This window comes from Cebidichthys violaceus, unplaced genomic scaffold (genome assembly GCF_023349555.1).
Source record: "Cebidichthys violaceus isolate CVI_PGR_0920_01 unplaced genomic scaffold, fCebVio1.0.p SCAF_10, whole genome shotgun sequence".
NCBI lineage: Eukaryota > Metazoa > Chordata > Actinopteri > Perciformes > Stichaeidae > Cebidichthys > Cebidichthys violaceus.
The window spans coordinates 6,844,918-6,865,015 of record NW_027176263.1 but is presented as its reverse complement, the minus strand read 5'-3'; the positions used below and the strand labels follow the sequence as shown (position 1 = coordinate 6,865,015).

Sequence of the window (20,098 nt, the reverse complement as noted above, 5' to 3'; positions counted from 1 at the left end):
TACAAAATGACACACAATGGGACAGGCGCATGCACGCACACAAACCACAAGACTTGACCATCGCTTTAAAATTCTGGGGTTTGGGGCAGCAGTCCAAGACACTTCACAGGAACACAGGAAATGACATTTCCTACATTTTGCAGGACACACAGAGAAAGAGAGAGAGGGAGGTAGAGACAGTCAGAGAGAGAGGGAGAGAGAGAGGGAGAGAGTACTGGGAGAGTGAGTGGGAGTTTCTAAGTGGGAACAGAGCATTTACTGTTTCATATTACACAGAAAAGAGGAGAAAGAGGAGAAGAGTTAACAGTGGGTAAGGGCTCTGGTGGGTTGTCCAGTCAGGCTCTGTTTTGAATGTAGCTGCTTGTATAAATGCTGTGCAGTTGTCTGGGTTTATGGATTCGCTGATTGTGGAAAATGTACTTCTCTATAGTGGTCCTTGTCCTGACTAAGGCTCTGGTCACAGGTAAGTTTACCTTGTTTACTGCAATAACCAGTAAGAAAGCGAGCAAGCAGGCAAGAAAGAAAGTAAGTGAATGTGTCTAAAGTAGTAACTTAATCTATCATCTAACATGCACCAATGTGCAACCATACATTTTGAGTTTACTTTGTAGCATAAAAATTATGTCAAACATTTGAAAAGACACATCTTAAGAGTCTGTGTCTCTACAACAACCAAAACTTTTAAGTGCAATCATTATCATGACATTTTTGGCAACAATATTGACATAACAGAAGGTTCTTTTGCAAAACTGGCCGAATATGGCTTTGTTTAAAATTAAACCAGCTGTGGAGTTAAGCAAGTTTGTTCCCTGTGATCAGTGAAAAGCTCAGTATAATTTTCATTCTATAAACAGCCATTAAATGGACTTACAAGTCATATCTCCTGCCTTATACTCTTTTCATTATGCTACGTTTTGTGTTTGGTTTGAGTCCCTCTTGCTGCTTTTGTTGTCACATTAAATAGTGTACCCTTAGGGAGATTCCCCAACTGACACAGCAACAAACAAAAAAACAAACAAAAAAACAGCAAGGCAGCCCAGATGGTCCCTGTTATCTTGTCGTGTTTCTCTTTGCCTGCTTCGTGCTGTACCCTACTGAAGACGAATGTTTCCCACCTGTAGATTCTCTTTGCCTGTCTGCTTACACATATTGTGTCCAGACTTCATGTCTCTTCTAGACAGACCTGACCTAGCAGGCGGTAGAATAAAAGTACCTCAAGGGAAGTGAAGTAGGGGCACACAAAGTGTGTTTTAGTTTTCTGACTCTCAGTCCTCTTACACTTTCTAGCTGTTACAGACTGAATTCTCATCCAGTGATGGAATGTCATAAGTAAAACCAGTGATAGTGAGAGCTCTAAAAAACATAAATCCAAGCAGCGACTGTGGGTGTGCATATAAACATACTTTGTCTAAATACTACAATTATGTTTAATTGGCAGGAAATCAAACATCTTGCAAAAATGAATTCAGACTTTTCCCATGTGAGGCTCATTAGCAACTCTAGTTAATTACTAATTTAACTAGCAGGGAGGGGTCACACAAGCTACCAGATCACAGTATTATGAGTTTTCTTATGCTTGGAAAGCCTGTTTTATGGTTTGGTCATCAAACAAAAATGATTTACCTTACACAACACAACAAGCACACATATCAAAAAAGAACACATTCAATAGAGTATGCATATGCACAAACACAAATATAATATAAATAAATGTATTCTTGTTATATAATTATTACAAAACAATATATAAATATAACTGTCTTTTTTTCAACAGAGGTGTGTCATGGCTTGAATGTGACAGTGACCCCTGGGCCTGTTGTCATGGTAACAGAGAAAGACAACGTGACACTCTCCTGCCTGGTATCTCAGAGAAAAAGGAGCGGCAGCGTCCTCATCCTACGCTGGTTCTTTTCTCCTCTTGCTGCTCCCTCTCTCGTGCCCCCTCCCTCCTCTCCATCCCCCTCTCCTCCTGCACTCGAGCCCTCTCAGTATCTGATTGTGAAGATGGGCATAAAGAAAATGAAGCTGTATGGAAACTACACCCGTCGTTTCCCCCAGCTAAAGTTTCGTCTGTATGAGGAAACGGAGGGAGAGTTGTACCGGTTACGGATTCTCAATGTGACAGCAGGGATGGACCAGGGTTTCTACTCCTGCAGGGTTCAAGAGATTCGCAAACACAGAAACACATGGAGAGCATCATCCAATGGTACCAGCACCACACAGCTGACAGGTAATTAATTGTGACCTCGAACACACAATACACTTCATATCACATTGTCTATTGAAAGGGCAAGGGCCCCGTTTTGGCTGATAATGAGGTAAAAGTCCATTGGGGGGGGGGGGGGGGGGGGGGGGCTTGAGCGAGATGTTAAACTCTACTGCATGTGGGTGGTATCTCCTGATGGAGAGTGAAAGAAAGCAGATAAGGAGGTCAGATTGCATTCACTTTTTAGCCTTTTGTCAGATCAAATGCAAGGGAATTTATTCAACATCAATTTAATCTTCGCTTTGGCGAGTAAAGAAAAACAAATCTATCTCCCATGACCATCTGGCAAAACAGAAAAGGTGTGCATTGTGTTGGACACCATTTGGCCTTTGAAAATAAATGAAAAAAAGTCTTTTATTCTTTTACATTTCTTTTTTTTATACCGTTGTGCAACCCTGATCACTGACAAAAGAGAATCAAACCCAAAAGGGGACTTCTGGGGTTATTAATCTGCCAAAGTTTTCCATGAAATATTCCTTTCCAAGGAGTTCCCTTACAGCCACACACACTCAGCTGAGACATGCTGTCCATGTTATCTGGCAATGGAAATAACCGCATGAAGGAAAAGCAACAGTTTTTATTAAAAGGACATGACCAAATAGAAATGTGTTGCATGTATTTTCTGACTCTAGCTGCGCTTTGCTGTATGTGTGTCTGAGTGTGACCCCAATCCTCTGGCATTTCCATCTCAAAACAATGAGCTCACGCAGCCAAACCATACTCAACAATATCACTCTCTGTGTATGAGTGTGAGGAGTGAAAGGTAGAGTGTTGCTGAGCTGGCTTTGTTGAAAAACTCTGCATTACATGACGTCAGCATTCCGGGTTCACTTTTATGCGAGCCTCAGGAGAAAATTTACTGGAGAATTCAGTTGCAGTGGAACTTATTTAGTCTGTGCCAATATGTATTAAACAAGTTGAATAAATCAGGTTATGAACTAATTCAAATCACATGCAGTAATATATATTTCTTTACACTGCACGATCTTTCATCTGATTTAACTGGATTGATGGGAAGGCCATCTGTCACAGAGGGAAGCACTGGATAAAGGGGTTCAATGGATATCAAAGATGCTGCTATACCATGCTATAAGTGTGCCTTCACCTGACACCGTTGCACAGTTTACCTTTGACTTGTTTTACGCCAGAAAAGCGTAGTGGTTTGAGTCAGAGAGAACCATCTGACAACGCCCTGCCCTATATTCAGGACAATGTCCCACTAAGGAAGCCACACAACCTCAGGCATCTCCGACATGCATTGACCACAGAACCAGAGACACAAGAGCTGATATTGTAAGAATAAAGAGAAAACTAACTTGTAATGCTATCCAGGGAACCCCCGTCTCTAAATTTCAGTCTGCAGATCTCAGAGCAAAGACCACACCCCACTGATATAATTGCATTAGAGACGTTTGTCCTCTCCCACATCTCTCAACCAACTTCAGACCTTCAGAACTAATGGTTGAGTGATTTCTGCTTTTTTATACTGGAAAAATGAGCAGACTATCTGTACTGTTAGAATATAACTTATTTAACTCTGCTCGCTGACTTCAGGTTTCTAACCTTGCTGGTTTCAGCGGTTGGTTCAATTTTCTGCGTCGTGTCTTCACAGCTGCACTGATGGGGGAAAGCAGATGAGCCTCAATCTGTATCTGATGGTTTTCGGCTTTCAATGAAAACCTATGCAGTATAAACTTGAGCTTTTGTAGACACATCTGTAGAGCATGTGTACTTTAATAGCTCCCTAACAGCCAACCTGTGAACTTGGGGCTGGTGCACTTGATCAGATGTGAGGTTTAGCATGTGGTTAACCACAGTGTAAAAGGTCAGATATGTGGTTGACTTATACATTAACTGTTAACTGCTCACATTGACAAGAGATGCCTGTTAAATGTAGCCTGTCACCTCGTTAGATAAGTTAGACTACAATTTTCATTAGTCATTACTTTTCATTTTGACAATATAACAGGAACGCCATACAGCCTAATGCAGTCCAAAAATACATCATAGATTGGCCCTCCATAATTATCGTGACATTGAATTATCAAGACAAAAAATAATAATTACATTTAAGAATTTGGAAAAACAGCATATTGCAGGGCCTTTGTATGACATTGCATTGTGACAAAGCCTGTTTCCTTGTTATATCTATGATCAAACTTTTTTTTTTCTTGGACTGGATACATATTTTAGAAATAATTAGGTGAATAAAGATCTAATCGAACACAGCAGTATCTTCAAAAACACATGACTTGTGTTACTTCTATACATCTTCTGCTTTGTCTGCCTGTAAAACTGATCAAACATCTGATCCAGCTTTCCATTTTTGCTCACACAAAAGCCATTGTGTGACATTAATTAACATGATATTCAGACTGAACGGCCGAGACCACATTTGACAATTCTGCAGGCAGTTCAGCGGTCTGGAAACAGGCTAGAAGTCAATTAGAGTTAATATCTTATCATTTTTTATTAATATGTTTATCAACCTGTGTTTAAAAGACATATTAAAAACCCATTACGGGGACACTAAGTAATTTATGTACATAGCCTCTGCTCACTCTCTCCTCAACCTCTTGCTAAATACCCCTGACCTATATACAACCCATCATTCATTGACACACTGACAACAACTTCCTTATTCTTTCTCGTTTCACACTTATAAGCTCACACAAGACAATTGCACCATTAAACGATTGTGAAGCAACCAACAAAAGGAAGTGGAAATGCAGAGCAATGGGGAACCCCCAAACACTGTCCAAGAACAGCAATACAACTAGACCTCTGTGTGTGTGTGTGTGTGTGTGTGTGTGTGTGTGTGTGTGTGTGTGTGTGTGTGTGTGTGTGTGTGTGTGTGTGTGTGTGTGTGTGTGGTGGATTTGGCTGATGCCGCAGCAGAATCTCCCTTCATATGCAGTTTTGATATTTATGGAAACCACGGAGGCTGTCTGCTGTGTTGGGACAGTGCCCTCAGACAACAGCAATTCTAAAAAGATACTTAGTCTGGGTACAGATTTCTACCCTCAACATACTATTTTTACTTATGTTTTTTTTTTTTTTTTTTGGGACATTTTTTTCCAGTGCACTTCACTTTCGAGGATGGTAGCAGCGAAGGACTGTGGCGTTTATATGCAGGTACTGTTTCATCTCAAGTCGTTCTCCTGTTTTACTTCACCACATACAAGTCTTACTTTGACAACTAATGCCGCTGTTATGATGCTTTTTTTAAGGAGTTACATGTTTTTGTTTTATAGATGTGTATTTGTGTGCTGTGCTGATTTGCTCACTGGGCCTGCTGTCCATCTTCCTGTTCACTCTGGTTCTCACCTGCCAATACTTTCACAGAAGACACAGGCTCAAAGGTGAAATCATCATTTCTTTTCTGTCAGTAACTTTACAATTATAACTTTATATTTCCGTTTTTCTATTCAAAACAATAACTGGACAACTTTGCTGTTAAATCAACATGATTTTTTTTTTCTGCTACTTTCTCCACAGATAGTTACCTTCTTGTGAAGTGTCCAGAAAGCAGGTGCAGTTTTCTATTATAACTAGTGCTGTAAAAATCATTATCAATTGATAACTTCTCAAATGGTTTTGGATTGCTGGTTGGAAAAAAGACAAGCCAGATTATCAATTGATCTATTGCAAAAATAATGAACAGATTAATCTAAATGATCATTGATGTAGTTAAAACTTTAAAAACTCATCTGCTCCATGCAGCTCAGGAGAGACTGTGACCAGCTCCAGCAGTTCCTCCGGCTCCTCCCCCAGAGCCCAACGGAAAGACACGAGACAGAAACCTGACAGAAGAGCAGTAACAGCACCTAAACTACCTGAGGTGCCACCACCACACATACCAGCCAAAGGTAAAGTGACATTTTAAGTGCAGAATGTATTCTCTGGGAGAAATGTAATTCTTCAGTGGTTCCCCAATTTTATGGCCTTGTGACCTTTTAAAATAAAACAAACTTGTGACCCCACGTCACAGGTTAAATATGGCCTCAGTGTGGACATGAGTTATGAGCAGTTTAAAGAGCATTTTTCCTTTTCAGAATGTCTAATTTAATGGTTGTTTTATCGGCCTGGAGAGGTAAAAGTGTCCAGTATTTCACAAAAATTAAAGAAAAATAATTAGGACTTTGATCACTGTATTAGGATACATATTACATAGTGAGCTTCATATTAAGATATTAAGATATTTTCACACACTTTTGGTTGAATTAATGTGTCTCTCCATAGAAAGGAAACATTTTGAAAGTTTGGGTTTCCTCTCATATCTAAACACACTGGAGACATGAGAGTCACAGAGGGGCTGAGATAGGCTCCTGCCCCCAAAAAAACAATTAGTGGCTAAAGAAAAATAGGATAAATGAAGGTATCCAGCAAGTACAAAAGAAGAAAATTATATATCCAGCACAATTCAATTTCCCTGACAAAAACAGCTTAGTTTGTCTGGAGTCTGGAGACTGAAACTTTATACTGTATTTGGGTAAAATCCAGCTGAGTATATTGATATCTGATGTAAAATGAACACTGATGGATTATTTTTTTCAGTCCTCTTCGTTGTTTATTTTTGAGTAAATTGGGGTTGTCTCTTTGTTTCAGTGCCTGTTGCTGCAAAGAGACCTCAGAAGCCCAGAAGGTTAAAGACTCAGCTCAGGAGTTCCTCCACTGTAAGTCTACTTGTTCTCACCCATCATACAAACACCAATGTCCACTTCACCCATAAAATCCTTTATGAAACATATTAACTTAATATAACAGTTAAAATGTATTTATTAACATTTTGAAAATATTTTTTTCATGTGCAGTTGTTATTGAGGCACATGCAAGAGGGAATATGTCTCACGACTGCACGATTGTCTACAGGAGTTTATTGCCGTCTCTTCATTCAGTTATGAGCTTGATAATTCTATTTAGCTTTATTGCTTCTCAAACACAATTATTTATTTAGAGTGCTTCGTTGGTTTTATATCTACAATAAAAATGTCAAACAAATATATAACTACTCAAACTAAGGATCATCAGTATTTTTCTACTGATGCCGTTCTTGTGATTGTGTAGTGAAACAAAGCTCCGGAGATGTGAGCATTTCTTTTGCACGAACATATTGATTGGATTAGTGCAACTAGGAGGACCTGAGGATGTTGGATAGGACTCCTCTTGTACCAAATGTTTTTCGAGTAAACTGGATGTTCCAAGATGTCCTGTAAACACATACCGTCTGCAGCTGAAAACAACTAAGGGGATGTTTTCCATGGAAAGTGGAAGAATACTTGTGTTTGCTGAACAATATTAAATGCAGACAGGATGCATACACTCTGTATACACATCTTTTACTCTGAAATGCTCACTATATCATTTTTAATATAAGACATCCTTCCTCTTTTGCCTTATTGCTGGAGTAAATTCCTTCAAGATTCTCTCACTCTTTCCCTCCCTCCTGCAGCCTCGAGTATCACAGGAAGATAGTCTGACATATGCAGAACTGGAGCTGGTCAGACAAAGGCCAGAGCCCCCAGCCTCCTCCAGTCCTGACCCCACTGCCTCCAGCCCAGACACTGTGTACGCTCAGATCGTCTTCCAGGAAAAACAGCTGTAAACACAGCAGCTCTGGACACATGGATGTCATGGTACCTCCCGGTGAGGGCAACTGAACTGAGTGGCAACCAAAGGACAATATTTATGAACTATCAGTATGGCATTTAGCATTTGTTTTTTGGCTGTACGCTACAACTGTTGGTAAATGAGGGTTTTGTATTTCCTCGACACAGATCCATTCCAGCACAGCAGTTTTGGGGTCTTATAATTCTGTTGTTTTGTTTGTTGGCATTGCTGGCCTGTGAGCCAGATGTTTATAGAACGCTCTTACTGTTAACTATTCTGTATAAACTCAGGAGACTATTTGGAAATAAGCTGTTGTTCAGGCTCTCTTACTGCAGTATCATAAGGCACTTTTCAAATGCATTTATAATTATAGTACTACTACTCCAAAATAATAAATATATGCCCTGGGCCTGACAGTCTTTGATTCATATAAATACTGTTTTAAATTATCTTTTTTAAGTGGATTGGTCTTTGTTAGATTGGTTTATAATTTATCTGGGGTCACGACAAGCAAAATCTCTTTCACACAACTAAAGACAAACCAATGAAATATTACAAACAGCTGCAGTGCATTCAGTGGTGCTTATCGTGGATTTTGCGTAACACGGCGAAGGGATGAACAGCAAATATAAATCCTGGAAGCAGCACGCAATATGCCTCAAGTACCCAAGAAAGGTGAAGGGTGTAGGCCATTCTGTGAAGGTCAGTGTGTGAAAAATGGGATGAAGATAAAAGGGTGTTGATGTGCATCACTCTCTTTCTCCATGCACCTCTCTCTGTGAGTGGGAGAGATTGAGAGAGAGACCATCATCCCCCACAGTTCAGACTCACTGACTTGGATGAACCCGCTAATGACTACATTTATTCAAATTAGACTAATTGTAATCATGGTTAATAATTAGCTTTACAGTGCATTATAATTGGGTTAGGCTACAAGATGGTTCTGCCTAGGTGCAATAATTTATTTGATTTAATTATTCTGAGGAACCCAATGGTTTGACATTTCATATCATAAAACCAGCGATGTAGAGAGAATGGAGATGGCCGTTAGCTTTAGAGAAGGTCATTGCTTGCTCTCTGGGAAAATTATGAGGACTATTTTCCACTCTATTAAGCTACTCCACTTAGCACAATTAGCCACACACACAAAGGTTAAAGAGAAAGACCTCTTCCTTTATGATAGAGAGCGGTGGTGCATGTGCATGAGAGAGCAAGCTAGAAAGGCAGACACAGAAAGACAGCAAGCCTCCACAATCTACCATCATTTGAAACGATGACTTATTTATTAGAATATAAGTGCACTGATGAAGGAATGTCAGTATTTTACTTTTCCACTGAAAGATTAGGATCAATGTTTGTCTGTCTGATGTGGCTAAGAAGGCATTTGTCCTTGACTAGCCATAAACAACCCCCCCCCTCTGTGACAAGCAGAGAGCATACCTCAACAAGGCCAAAACACATTTGACATCATCCACAACACACACATTTGCCATGATCATGGGAAAGCAGTCAAATGCTCAAATACTCATGAATACCACATTAGAAAGCAGATTGAAAACACATTGAGAAAAACAACAAAGAAAGCTCAGTAAATTATTCACAACTAACTAAACATCCAGAATTGTTGATACCACAAACATGTACCAAAGCAAAGCATAGCACAAAATGCTGACATGTGCATGTCAAACTTTTTATGATCACGGATGCTCGTTGTGCATTCCGTGAGAAGTGAACTGCTCAAGCTCTACAATGCTATCAAAAAGCTCCATTTCTCAGGAACATTGGCTGAGCATGCACGCTCTTGTTCATCATTCACACAATTACTCTCGCTTTCAGCTTGAAGCTGCCCAGTTCCACCACAAGCCTCAGCTGTGCACCCTAGCAAGCTTTGCTGGAGCAGCAAAGGTTCATTTAAATTATTGTTTTAAAGTTATTAAATGGTTTTTTTTTAACATCACATTTTTTTACAAATTCACCCAGCAGCTCTGGAGAAGTTAATCCAGTGTCCTTCTGGATTCACCTTTATCAATCTCAGATGAAAATTAAATTGAAAAATAAAAAAATCCCTGGCCAAACAAGATTTCAGTTATAATCAAAATCACAAACACTCACAGGAGAAGATTTATGCAAATAGTTATCAGTAGTTTTATTCATTTGTTGAAATTCAGTATTAACAAAGATAAAGACAGAATTAAACATCAATGTATGAGATAAAATATTCTATTTGTCTGAGACTTGAATGTACCAAATATTGTAACAGTTCCTGCTGAATGCACACACAGAACAGACCTGAGACACTGATGGATTTTCTGTGTCAGAGTCTGTGTAGAAAATGGAAGCTGGAGACGTGATTGTGTTCAATCCCTGCCACCTCTCACTCACAGGTCCAGGTGAAAACTCTGCCCCAGGCATCCCCTGCCAACAAAGTAGCATGGCTCCTGCACAGAAGAGTGTGTTTAAATGATGAAAATCATTGAAATCAGTGAGGTTATGTAAATGTTTTCCAATCAGTCAGTTCCAAAAGTGTATTTAAATTAAAATATATGTTTAACTCTTTGCTGTGAGCAGGTGCATGATATTTACTGTACCTGGATATGGCCAGAGCTGTGACGGCCGGACTATTTTTGCTGCGGCGCTGCGACACAGCCTGACTTCTGTTCAGCTCTTGACATAATACCAGATGTCTCTCCCAGCCTTTAACCTGGCATGAGCTGCTCACTGTGAATACATCATCAACTCTCATTCATTACTAGATCACAGGGCAGGTGTCCACCCTGTCTGTAACCCTGACCCAGCGGTCTCCACAAAAAAAAAGTGTGTTTATCTGCGGTCAGCGGGCCGCTAAAGGGAGAAAAATCCCTCGAATATAAATGCTTCAGTGTTACGTAAAGACTTGCCTCAATGTAATTTGCCAGGCATAATACTCCTATGAGGTGACGCGAGGCTGTAACCAACGTATGCCAAATTGGATCTGGGTATTATTGCTTTCTAAATTATACACGCACACACACGTCAGCAGAATTACTCATCAGTGTTTACTGCCTCTATGTTTAATAACTTTATAACAACATAATTCCTGCTAGCCCTAATGCTAGTGAGGGATGGGGTAAGCATTACAAGCTCTCATCTGGAACAACACTTTCTAGCTCTGAGATGAGCGGTTAAAAATAATCATCTCACACTTAAGGATTTATCTAATTAGATAGCGATGGGCTTCTTTTGAAACACAAAACACAAGAATAATTTCCTTTTGTGCAGTCGCAATAGTGAGTCGCACTGTTTTGCTACTGTCAGACACTTTCATAACCTGTGTTATAAATAAAATACCTATATGTATATCCCATCCTACTGCCAGTAACATTACCGTCTCTCTCTGTTTGGTCTTGCCCCGGGGACACAGGCTCTTCTGGAGGGCCAGGTAATTGTGTTCTGGTGTACTCTGTCTTCCATATCTGTATGAGGGACACATAACGAGTAGCAAAATCAGACATAATTCAACATAACAATCACACTCACATAAGCACCAACACGCGCACACACACACATCCCATAACTCAAGGTAATAATAAAGTAATAATACCGCGTGTGTGTGTGTGTGTGTGTGTGTGTGTGTGTGTGTGTGTGTGTGTGTGTGTGTGTGTGTGTGTGTGTGTGTTGTGCATGAGGTATGGGCACCCACTCCCAAGTGAAGCCCAATTTAGAGTTTGCAGTTTTGATTGCAGAGAGGCAGTATGTGCTTATATTAATCCAACAAAAAAGCAGTCACCCACACACGCCCCCCCCACACACTCAAAACATATGCTGTTATTAATACCTTGATGGACATCCAAGCTGTTACCTGCGAGGCTCCCACCAAAGTAATGCCGCATTCAAGCCACATTTGAAAACAATATAAAAAGAAAGCAGAATCTCACGCTGATCTATTAGTCATACAAAAGGCTGTGTGTATGAGAGACAATGTATATTACATTAATACAAGCATACAAAAAAAACCTCACCCGTATGATGCCGTCTGCACAGCCAGTGACGATGACGTTCTTCGCATCCCACTCGTGTCGCTGTGTGAAGCTGACACACAGGATGTCTGCCCGAGGCCCGCAGGACGTGTCCGAGCAGGTCAACAGCTGACCCTTCATGGTCCATAGGTAGAGCAGAGGTCCTGCACATGACGCAATCTCACCCTTGGACAGAATAATATAATGTTGACTCCCATTTGCACAAAGACAGAGATGCACACAAAGCAAAACATGAACACAAAGAGGAAATGCATGGTGTCAACAATGAGAATCCTCTCTTCCTCATGCTGAGGAAGCTGAATGAAGAGGAACAACATGACAACACTGAGCCAAAAATGACAAAGAACAGAAGAACAATAGATTTCCAGAGGAGAGCTAGAGGAACACAAAAAAGGAGATCAAGAAGGTGGACTTACAGTGAGTTCATTGATAGCCAGTGCAGAGATGCTGGTCGTGTGTCCTGCTAACTGGGTGATGTAGCTTAGCTCCTCTGTATCCCACAGGATACAGGTGAGGTCACGGGAGCCACTTACTATCATGCTGTGGACCTCGGACACAGCCAGGCATGTCACCGAGTCTGTGTGTCCGTATAACGGCTGAAGAAAAAAAGGGTCAGTGTTATTATGAGTGTGTATGTGCGTGCGAATACATCCTGGATGTTTCCGTTCAACATTTCTGTTGCAAACTAACCTGTCTGAGTTTCATGTGAGTGAGTTTGTCCTTGTTGACAGCTACATCCCACACACACACCACAGTGCTGGTTCCAGCAGTGACAATGGTTGTCTGGTTGGGACAGGCGGCGCACAGCGTCTCCCCCCAGTCACACAAACTCTCACACACAGCAAAGGTCTGGAGATGGACATACATGAGCGGACCGTTACGACTTTGTGTGTGAATTAAGTATACATGATGTGAGTTTATGGGTATGTTTTAGCATATTTCATACTTTCATAAGATAATGTGATGCAGACTTGTGATTGTCAAGGAATCTTGATGGTAATTTAAAAATATATTTTTCTAATGTGTTAAATTATGTTAATTAATATTACCCTTGTACCTAGGCTCCCCAAAGTATCTTACAGCATTGTATGTATATAGTGCAATAAACTCATCAAAACAGACAAACCAACAAAACAGAAACCAAGACATCGCTGAGACATCAAGCAAGAGATGGCATTGCCAGGTATTGTATGGTTAAATGACTATTTTAGTAAGTATCTAAATAACTGTCAAGAAATCAGTTGACACTGCTAACACAGCAGTGTGTAGCGCTCTGACGTGAGTTGAAGCTTGGCAGATCACAAAGATGGCCTCACTGTTTTGATTGAGCGTGACTAGTGATGTCAGAGACAGCTGATACTGATTAGCATATGTTAACATAACATATGTATGTTGGTTGAAATTTAGTTTCCAGTTGCAAGGTTGTACATAAATAGAAACCATGTAAACTTGACCTACTGTATAGGCTGACAAATATACCTTTTCAGTTGCATAGTTTCCAAAGGCACAGCTGTAGTCAGGGAAGCCCCAGCTGAAGAAGTAGCCCAACAGAGGAGACAGGAAGAGACGGTTTTTCTCCAGGACCACAACCTCTTTTTCCAGACACAGTATCTGACCTACCGGGCCTCTCGGCAGCTCTGCAGAAAAATTTACAGTGATACTGAGAGTGCTACAACATCAGCAAGAAGTTGTAGAACAAAGTAAGATGGTGTTGTTTTTGTAATTGTCAGTTAAACCATAAAAAAGTTATGGTGTAAAAAATAGAAAAAGTGACCTCATTCTACCTTACGTATACCTGAATAAACTTGCCTGGCCAAATGAAAGTAATGGCTCTTCAAAAACATCACATTAAAGAGTTTGGTAGCTCACTAAACTTGTGAAGAATTTCATTAAATTGACCACAGAAAACTAGGCAATTAAAACAGCTATTCCCGGGTTACAACAGGCTGAGGCTCTGTCCGGCGGGGACACCTGCATCCTGGACAGCACAAGTTATATATGTGTGTGTGTGTGTGTGTGTGTGTGTGTGTGTATGTGAGAGGCTGATGCAGTGAGAGAGTGGCTTTAATTGTGCCTGTAAATGACCTATTCATGCAGGAACAGGCAGAAATCATTATATCCCATCGCCAGTTCGGCTTCTTAAATCCCAAGAAACAAACTGTGTCTGCATCAGTTTTAGCATTCTTCCTCCTATTCATCTCTATCTGCTTATTGATCAGATCAGACACTCTAAGATTTAATATGAAATGTAATATGCAGGAATCTCTCCCTGAGCATTCGCAGATTCATCTCCTCTCCCTCAGTGGGCCTGTAGGGATATTCAGATTATTAAGTAGGGCTCAGCGGAAGAGTCATCTCCATATTGTAGCTCTAACAGATAGCTCCTTCTACCCTTCCATAGTGTAAATTAATCTATGGACATTCTCGCTCTGTTTCAACAATCCCCATGAGACCTGGGCACATCTTGTATATAATAATAATTTACATCAAACGGTGAGAAATAAAATAAAGCAGGAACGATACAATATGGTGACAAATGCAAAATGACTTTAGTTTACTCAGCAGAAATGTTAATTCAGTTATTTTGGAAATTACTGTTGTTTATAAGGCTATGTTATGATTTGCTTTTTATTTTTGTAGCTTCATATTTAACGTACACTGAGTGCACGTTAAATATGAAGCTACAGCCAGCAGCCACTTAGCTTAGCACATGCAGATGGAAACTGCTAGCCCGGCTCTGTCTAAAAGGTTAAAAAAAGCTCACTTTATTGTGTATAAAAAAAATAAAAATTGCTAAGCTTATTTAGCACACAGACATGAGAGTGATATCTATCTTTTCATCTAACTTTTGGCAAGAAAGCAAAAAAGCTTAATTCCCAAAATTTCAATAATAATAATAATATTAAGATATAATTTGCTGTCTGAGCTCTTATAATTGTTTAGCTGTACCTCTATATGGCTGCACGGTGGTCTTCAGATTATCCAGTTTGAAGAAAAATGGAGTCGGATGGGATGGTGATGACCCTTCTTTCTTATTGCCACTGCGAGGTGGATGTGGCTTGGTGAAGAGCTATTGAAGAAGACGATTCACAAAGAATATTTTCAAAAACAATATGATACACTTACATGCTGGAAGTAATGTATTTTTCTACTTGCCCCAGCTTATTCTTTTTACCTGTTTGGGAACTTGGCCAAAGTTGCTGACGTATCCCAAGATTGTGCTCTTGATGAGGGGGTCCTTAGCATCTTGCCGGCCTCTCTTAGCATAGAAGTAAGGGTGGAACGTGTTCACACTTTCTACTGCAGCAGGGCCTTGTTGTCGGTACCCAAAAATCAGGTCGATCCACAGGTGGAGGTGGGCACTCACATAGTCACTTTCCAAGGCCTGGGGGAAATTGTTGCATAAACTAAGACCACCTAGTCAAGAAATATTACAAAACTACTATACATACACTGTTCAGTCCTAAAATACATCTGTGTGCAGTGCTCATTGTTATTACAGTGGGACCAAAACCATCAGTCAAACCGTTATTATGAGAGTTTAGAAACACAAGAAACTTCTACAAGAATGCACAACCAATCAAATTATTCAGGTACAGTAAGATTTCTTTTAAAAGTCAATTTAGAAGTATAGAAAAGCAAGATGCTGCAAAGCTATGTTATGAGCATATCTTCATGTCTGAATTAGAGAATCATTTGGGTGAAATTAGCAAGAGATTGGTTTTGAAGAGTTAATAAGCAAAAGTGGGCTTTATGACCAGCATGTGTATCCTTGCACCCAATGTTAATAAACCCATCTTGGAATACCAGAAAACGTAAAAAAACCCCATCATAACAAGGATATATTGTCCTGAGTTAATTTGTCTATGGAAGAAAAAAAACATCTCCTAAAGTCACTAATTTTATGAGAATGGTGGGCAATATGAGTAGTTCAGTAGATTACAGAGTGATAACCATCATAGATGCCCGAGGAATGGAAAAAGGGAGGGTCTCAATGAAGAAATCAGACCAACAGAAAGAAAAAGAACAGAGATATACAATAACACCACACAGGGAAAGAGAAGAAAGAGCTTAGAACATATTCAGCCATTAAACAGCTGGCAGAAATAATAGCATTATGAAAAATGGAGAATCTTGTGCTTTCCCTCAATAGTGTTACATAGGCTTGTTGTCCTTCGCTGTCTGTCATCTAAACTACAGATACATGCCTTTTCAAAGATTGTCTTGATAAGCAAAACAACCGTTCATTGTATTTGAAAACAGTCAGTGCTAGAAGTATTTAACTGAACCAAGCTCAATGAGACAAGACGGCCTTTAGAGAATATAATGAATAAGACAGTAGCTGCTGTGAATAAGATCCGTCTCTTATACTGTGGTAGAAAGAACGAAGGCAAACAGACTGACTGCAACCAACACGATTACAGTCCGACTATTACAGCAGATACTTGTTTTAGATGTGTATATGTGTACATGCATCAACAAGTATTGACAAACATGATCAGGTCTCATGGGAACAGTTCCTCTTTGCAATAGTCAAGACTGGCCAACTGTAGCAGATAAGCCTGGTGAGATCACGGGTCACTGACCTCTCGATGGATTCTAATGAACTCCTGGGGGTCACCTTTCGCCCACACAGGCAGCTCCACATCCCCCAGAGCAGTACCATCCTCCATAGAGCCTACAGAGGTATGGATAAAAAAGGAGTTTAAAGATGCCCTGTGTTCTGAGTTTGCGCAACGTTATTATGAGTGGTTCCCCGTTTTGTTTGTGATTCATTTGTGTGCTCAACTAGCACACACACACACACACACACACACACACACACACACACACACACAAGGGAACACATGTACGCGCTTTAGCAATTGAGTAATGCAATCTACATTTCTGCTAGTCGATGTAAACAATGCAGGTGCACACATTTTTGTTCTTACCAAATGTTTTATGAGGAAGGAAATGCATTCCGCACGTTAGTAAGGCTTCTATGTGTTTTGTTAATTTAAAGACCACTGAATGTAGGGGGTACCTTTAAAGCACCTAAGTGCCACCGAAATGGTTCGATTACATTTTTTTTAAATGAGGTAATTTACAAAGCCATTTGAATTTCTAAATTTGCTCAAAAATATATATAAATAAAAACAGTAATTCAAACAAAGCAAACATATAATGACCAGTTATATTTGAATACCACCAGGGCAACTGAAAGACATCATCAGGCAGAGACAAACATGTTTTACCATGTTAGCTAGCTAATGTTCCCTCAGACACAGAGACACGTTTTTAGAAACAAAAAAGTTATGTGGGAGAGACAACACTTGGGACTTAACAATACTAACAGGGTAGACGGACCAACGCATGGTTGGATTGGGTATTTTGATTACTATTTATTGTAAGTAAGTAAAACAATAAAATAATCATAATCCTTTGGGCGCTTAAGTAAACGGTGCTTGTAAAAGGCAAATAGCTCTCGTACTTTGAGTCATTCATTTAGATACACAGAGGAGGATATTTGTGACTGACCCAGCTGGATGTGGTTGGAGTTGAGCAGGAAGTCAGATAGGTAGAAGAACTCTGGGATGAGCTCTCTGACGTCCCCTGTGTTGTCTCTGGAGGCCGACTCCCACTCCTTCCTTACACTGTAAAACATCCGCTCTGGGATGTCAAACCCTCCCTGCGGGAAGATGAGGCACAGCACTGTCAGACCCCCGGCACACTGCTGAACCAAACTTTGCAACAGGCATATTAATAAAGTAGTTATGCTTGATTCAGTGTAGTGTTCATTGTATTATGTAAGCAGGAAATATTTGCTCCTATTTGAAGGAAGCTTTTCATCTTTCTGTAAAATTCCATAATCTATGATGAAAATCTCATGAGGGAGAATGTAATTTAGAGTAAAACAATTATCTCAATGAATGAAAATAGCATATATACTGGTAAACTCGGTTAGAGATGTAAATCCAGTTATGGATATTACTACACACCCGTTATGTGCTTCAGAAGACAAAAAGCCACTGTAATTCACCAGACTAACATCTTTATTGCTTTATTCTGACTATTAAATATGCATGCCTTTCCATTATAATCAATTGGATGCTGTATTGTAATTTGGTAACATATGGGGCTATTTGCATTGGCTTCTTTTAGATGCTTTCTGTAATTATTTGCATATATATTGAAACTTCCCTATAATCTGCTTTCAGACCAAAACAGGATTGAAACAGGATCTGAAGCACTGAAGATAGCTCATGTTAGAGGCAGATTATCAGGAGGTTTATATTTAAAAGTAAAAAATAGTGTTGAATATCAGTGGGCATCTGGAGCACTGGGTTTGCAGAAGGGCCTGTGGGTTTGTGTGACTGATGCACAATAAACTTCTTCCATTTCTTCAGAAAAATCAAGACCACACCTGACGTACTCAGCAGTGATTACATTCAGATTTTGTGGATTTGTATGCATGTATTAATGTGTGTGATGAGCCTTGTATTCAAGAGAAAAAGAAACGGTAAGGGCACTGAAAATCTTGTGCTGTAGCTGTCAGAGGTTAACATTTTTCTTTGATTCATCAACGAAACGCCTTTGAGTTCTAAAGACTTTAGATTCAGAAACACTTCATCCTAAGTCTATCATCATTCAGTAAACTTACTGTATTATTTTTATCATTCTAAGCTTTTATGATTGACCTTTTGATGTCCTGATAAAAGGTTTGCTGCGATACAGTCGTACAAGTTGTGAAGACCTAATTGTTTAGTATTATACTTCTTCATGTGAGTGGGTTCACAAAGAAAAGAATATTACATTTTCTAACTATGCTATTTTGAACTTAAGAAGTAGATTTTTTCTTGTGGTCATACAAATGACCATGAGTGAGTGTCCATGGCCAAACCTGCAGTGCCTGGAAGGTGTGTGAAAACGGCTCCATCCTGACGAGGAAGGAGGATACGATGATGGCTGAGGAGTAGTGGGTACAGTAGTGGCATTGTGCCGACAAATCTCCTACAGAGTAAAAGTACGTGGAATAAAAGTTCAGTGAACAGCAAAAGACAAGAAGAATGCAAAGTAAGGAGCTGATGAGATACCTTCACCCTCAATGTTCTCAACTTCTTCATATCTTTGGACGAACATCTGTCTCCTTTTCTCTGTCTGAGCTCCCATTGGCTTAGACAGGTCACGGAAAGTTGAAGGATTTGACAGATCGAGCGTCTATCAAGGACAGAAATAAATCAAACACTTTCATTACCCCGCCCCCCTCCACAATATGAATGTTCAAGACAAAGATGTCACTGTGTGTGACCTAACCTCTGACTGGTAGTCAGCAAGGACCCAGGGGAAGACTGGATACTGCATCAGGTCATTGTATGTCCTCCCAGCAATGGTGTTCAGATGCATCAAGTACTCAAAGTTACTTATTTCCCCTCTCTGGAGAACAGACAAGAGCAATATGAAGTAATATAGTTATAAACAGTGGCGGAGGAAGCATAACTAATACCACATAGTAGAAATACTTTGTTAGAAGTAAAAGTCCTGCATTGAGAACATCACTTTATTCAATGTACATAGTAAAAAATCACCTAACTTAAAGTACATTTTCCTGATTAGACCTATTTTGTTAAGGACTACAAATTATTATTTCTTTCATTATGGACTTATCTGCTGGTTATTTTCTCCCTTAATTGATTGATTGTAAAGAACTTCTTTACAGAATTACTTCACAATTAGCCAGAAGCCAAACAATGTTTGTTTTATCCAACCAATGGTACAAACCTCAAAATTATATTTAAAAAAAGATAATTTGTTAATAATTTAAATAAATAAAAGGAAAATCTGAAAATAATATATCACATTTATGAACCTAAAATCATAAAATGTTTTTGCATGAAAAATAATTTCAATGCTTGCAATAGCTGCAAATTAATTTTCTGTAAATCGACTCATTGATTAATCGACTAATTATTTCAGCTGTACTAGTACTGTTGAGTAGTTTAATTTATAACTAAATATTATCTTTGTAAGCTCTTTGCATGTTTTGTTTGCAAACCAAAGGTGTCAGAAATGTAAAGAAGTGAAAAGTACAAATGTTGACATTTATTGGAGTAGAAGTATAAAGTGGCATGAGAAGAAAAAACGTACCTAAAAATTGTATTTAAGGACTAAATGGGCTAATGTCATATCTGTCCAACATTTTGACAGTCTCTACTGATGTTAAAGG

The 20,098-nt window shown here is 39.5% G+C and overlaps 2 protein-coding genes across 5 annotated transcripts in view; one reads left to right on the top strand and one right to left on the bottom strand.

Annotated features, from left to right (window-relative positions):
- Positions 1 to 260: 260 nt before the first annotated feature.
- vstm4a (V-set and transmembrane domain containing 4a) lies at positions 261 to 8,285 on the top strand. The gene is made up of 8 exons (XM_068717658.1): positions 261 to 463; positions 1,775 to 2,230; positions 5,348 to 5,401; positions 5,521 to 5,628; positions 5,765 to 5,798; positions 5,990 to 6,135; positions 6,875 to 6,942; positions 7,719 to 8,285. Exons 1-8 carry the CDS (start codon positions 415 to 417, stop codon positions 7,869 to 7,871), a joined length of 1,068 nt encoding a protein of 355 aa, XP_068573759.1. The 5' UTR covers positions 261 to 414; the 3' UTR covers positions 7,872 to 8,285.
- A 1,712-nt stretch (positions 8,286 to 9,997) lies between these two features.
- The window catches only part of wdfy4 (WDFY family member 4), a 42,943-nt gene continuing 32,842 nt past the window's right edge, over positions 9,998 to 20,098 (bottom strand). For all 4 annotated transcript variants that reach the window (XM_068723116.1, XM_068723125.1, XM_068723134.1 and 1 more), the window contains exons 51-64: positions 19,189 to 19,308; positions 18,969 to 19,092; positions 18,776 to 18,885; positions 17,413 to 17,563; positions 16,479 to 16,570; positions 15,068 to 15,277; positions 14,842 to 14,962; positions 13,372 to 13,529; positions 12,583 to 12,741; positions 12,309 to 12,488; positions 11,875 to 12,057; positions 11,241 to 11,328; positions 10,465 to 10,594; positions 9,998 to 10,314 (exon numbers count right to left, since the gene is read on the bottom strand). In XM_068723116.1, coding sequence (XP_068579217.1) covers positions 10,251 to 10,314; positions 10,465 to 10,594; positions 11,241 to 11,328; positions 11,875 to 12,057; positions 12,309 to 12,488; positions 12,583 to 12,741; positions 13,372 to 13,529; positions 14,842 to 14,962; positions 15,068 to 15,277; positions 16,479 to 16,570; positions 17,413 to 17,563; positions 18,776 to 18,885; positions 18,969 to 19,092; positions 19,189 to 19,308 — 1,890 coding nt within the window. In that variant the 3' untranslated portion in view covers positions 9,998 to 10,250. The remainder of the gene's footprint in view (positions 10,315 to 10,464; positions 10,595 to 11,240; positions 11,329 to 11,874; positions 12,058 to 12,308; positions 12,489 to 12,582; positions 12,742 to 13,371; positions 13,530 to 14,841; positions 14,963 to 15,067; positions 15,278 to 16,478; positions 16,571 to 17,412; positions 17,564 to 18,775; positions 18,886 to 18,968; positions 19,093 to 19,188; positions 19,309 to 20,098) is intronic.